Genomic DNA, 1403 nt, shown 5'->3' on the forward strand with positions numbered 1-1403 from the left:
ATCGTTTTGGACAACACTAAATCCTGTTCGAGTTCTTAAAGATAGATATATTTGCATTTGGTCATCGTTTTGGATAACACTAAATCCTGTTCGAGTTGTTAAAGATAGATATATTTGTATTTGGTCATCGTTTTGGACAACACTAAATCCTGTTCAAGTTCTTAAAGATAGACATACTTGTATTTGGTCATCGTTTTGGACAACACTAAATCCTGTTCGAGTTCTTAAAGATAGATATACTTGCATTTGGTCATCGTTTTGGACAACACTAGATCCTGTTCCTGTTCGAGTTGTTAAAGATAGACATATTTGTATTTGGTCATCGTTTTGGACAACACTAAATCCTGCTTCTGTTCGAGTTATTAACAAAATCTTGTCTATTTTTACCTGAGTGTTCTTCTTGTTGTCGTCCTGAGGTACAAACCACCAGAAATTGGAAACTGCTGAATGAACGTCAACAAACCACCAGAAATTGGAAACTGCCGAATGAACGTCAACAAACCACTAGAAATTGGAAACTGGTGAATGAACGTCAACAAACCACCAGAAATTGGAAACTGGTGAATGAACGTCAACAAACCACCAGAAATTGGAAACTGGCGAATGAACGACAACAAACCACCAGAAATTGGAAACTGGTGAATGAACGTCAACAAACCACCAGAAATTGGAAACTGGCGAATGAACGACAACAAACCACCAGAAATTGGAAACTGGTGAATGGACGTCAACAAACCACTAGAAATTGGAAACTGGTGAATGAGCGTCAACAAACCACCAGAAATTGGAAACTGGTGAATGGACGTCAACAAACCACTAGAAATTGGAAACTGGGGAATGAACGTCAACAAACCACCAGAAATTGGAAACTGGTGAATGAGCGTCAACAAACCACCAGAAATTGGAAACTGGGGAATGAGCGTCAACAAACCACCAGAAATTGGAAACTGGCGAATGAGCGTCAAATCGCTGACAGGAGTTCTTACCTTTTGATGATGTAATGTTAACAGAGAATTAACGAATGATATAAAATGATTTCAAGTTTCAGGTTGCTGGTGTTATCTTAAAACTGTAGGTGAAAATGAATGTAGAGCGTGGTTTGTTTAAATGTTTGTTTGTAATTAAGCACAAAGCTACACAATGGGCTATCTGTGCTCTGCCCACCACGGGTATCGAAACCCGGATTCTAGCATTGTAAGTCCGCAGACATACCGCTGTACCACTGGGGGGCAGGTTTGTTTAAAGCAAAAGTAAGAATAATTTATGCAAGTACGTAAAATTTAAACTTTTAATTTCTCGATTTTGAGCACAAAAAAAAAAACTTTGCAAGAAAGCAGCATGTGTTGCGCACGAAAATAAAACGAGGGACTTTTGACAACTGACACATAAATTAGTATTATGTC

The 1403-nt window shown here is 38.3% G+C and overlaps 1 protein-coding gene across 1 annotated transcript in view; it reads left to right on the forward strand.

The window, feature by feature from the left end:
* The window catches only part of LOC111083046, a 5432-nt gene extending 4431 nt beyond the window's left edge, over positions 1-1001 (forward strand). Inside the window, exon 2 of the mRNA XM_022379259.1 lies at positions 417-1001. Within this exon, the coding sequence (XP_022234967.1) occupies positions 417-1001 (585 nt within the window). The remainder of the gene's footprint in view (positions 1-416) is intronic.
* Positions 1002-1403: the final 402 nt, after the last annotated feature.

This window comes from Limulus polyphemus, unplaced genomic scaffold (genome assembly GCF_000517525.1).
Source record: "Limulus polyphemus unplaced genomic scaffold, Limulus_polyphemus-2.1.2 Scaffold8006, whole genome shotgun sequence".
Classification (NCBI taxonomy): Eukaryota; Metazoa; Arthropoda; class Merostomata; order Xiphosura; family Limulidae; genus Limulus; species Limulus polyphemus.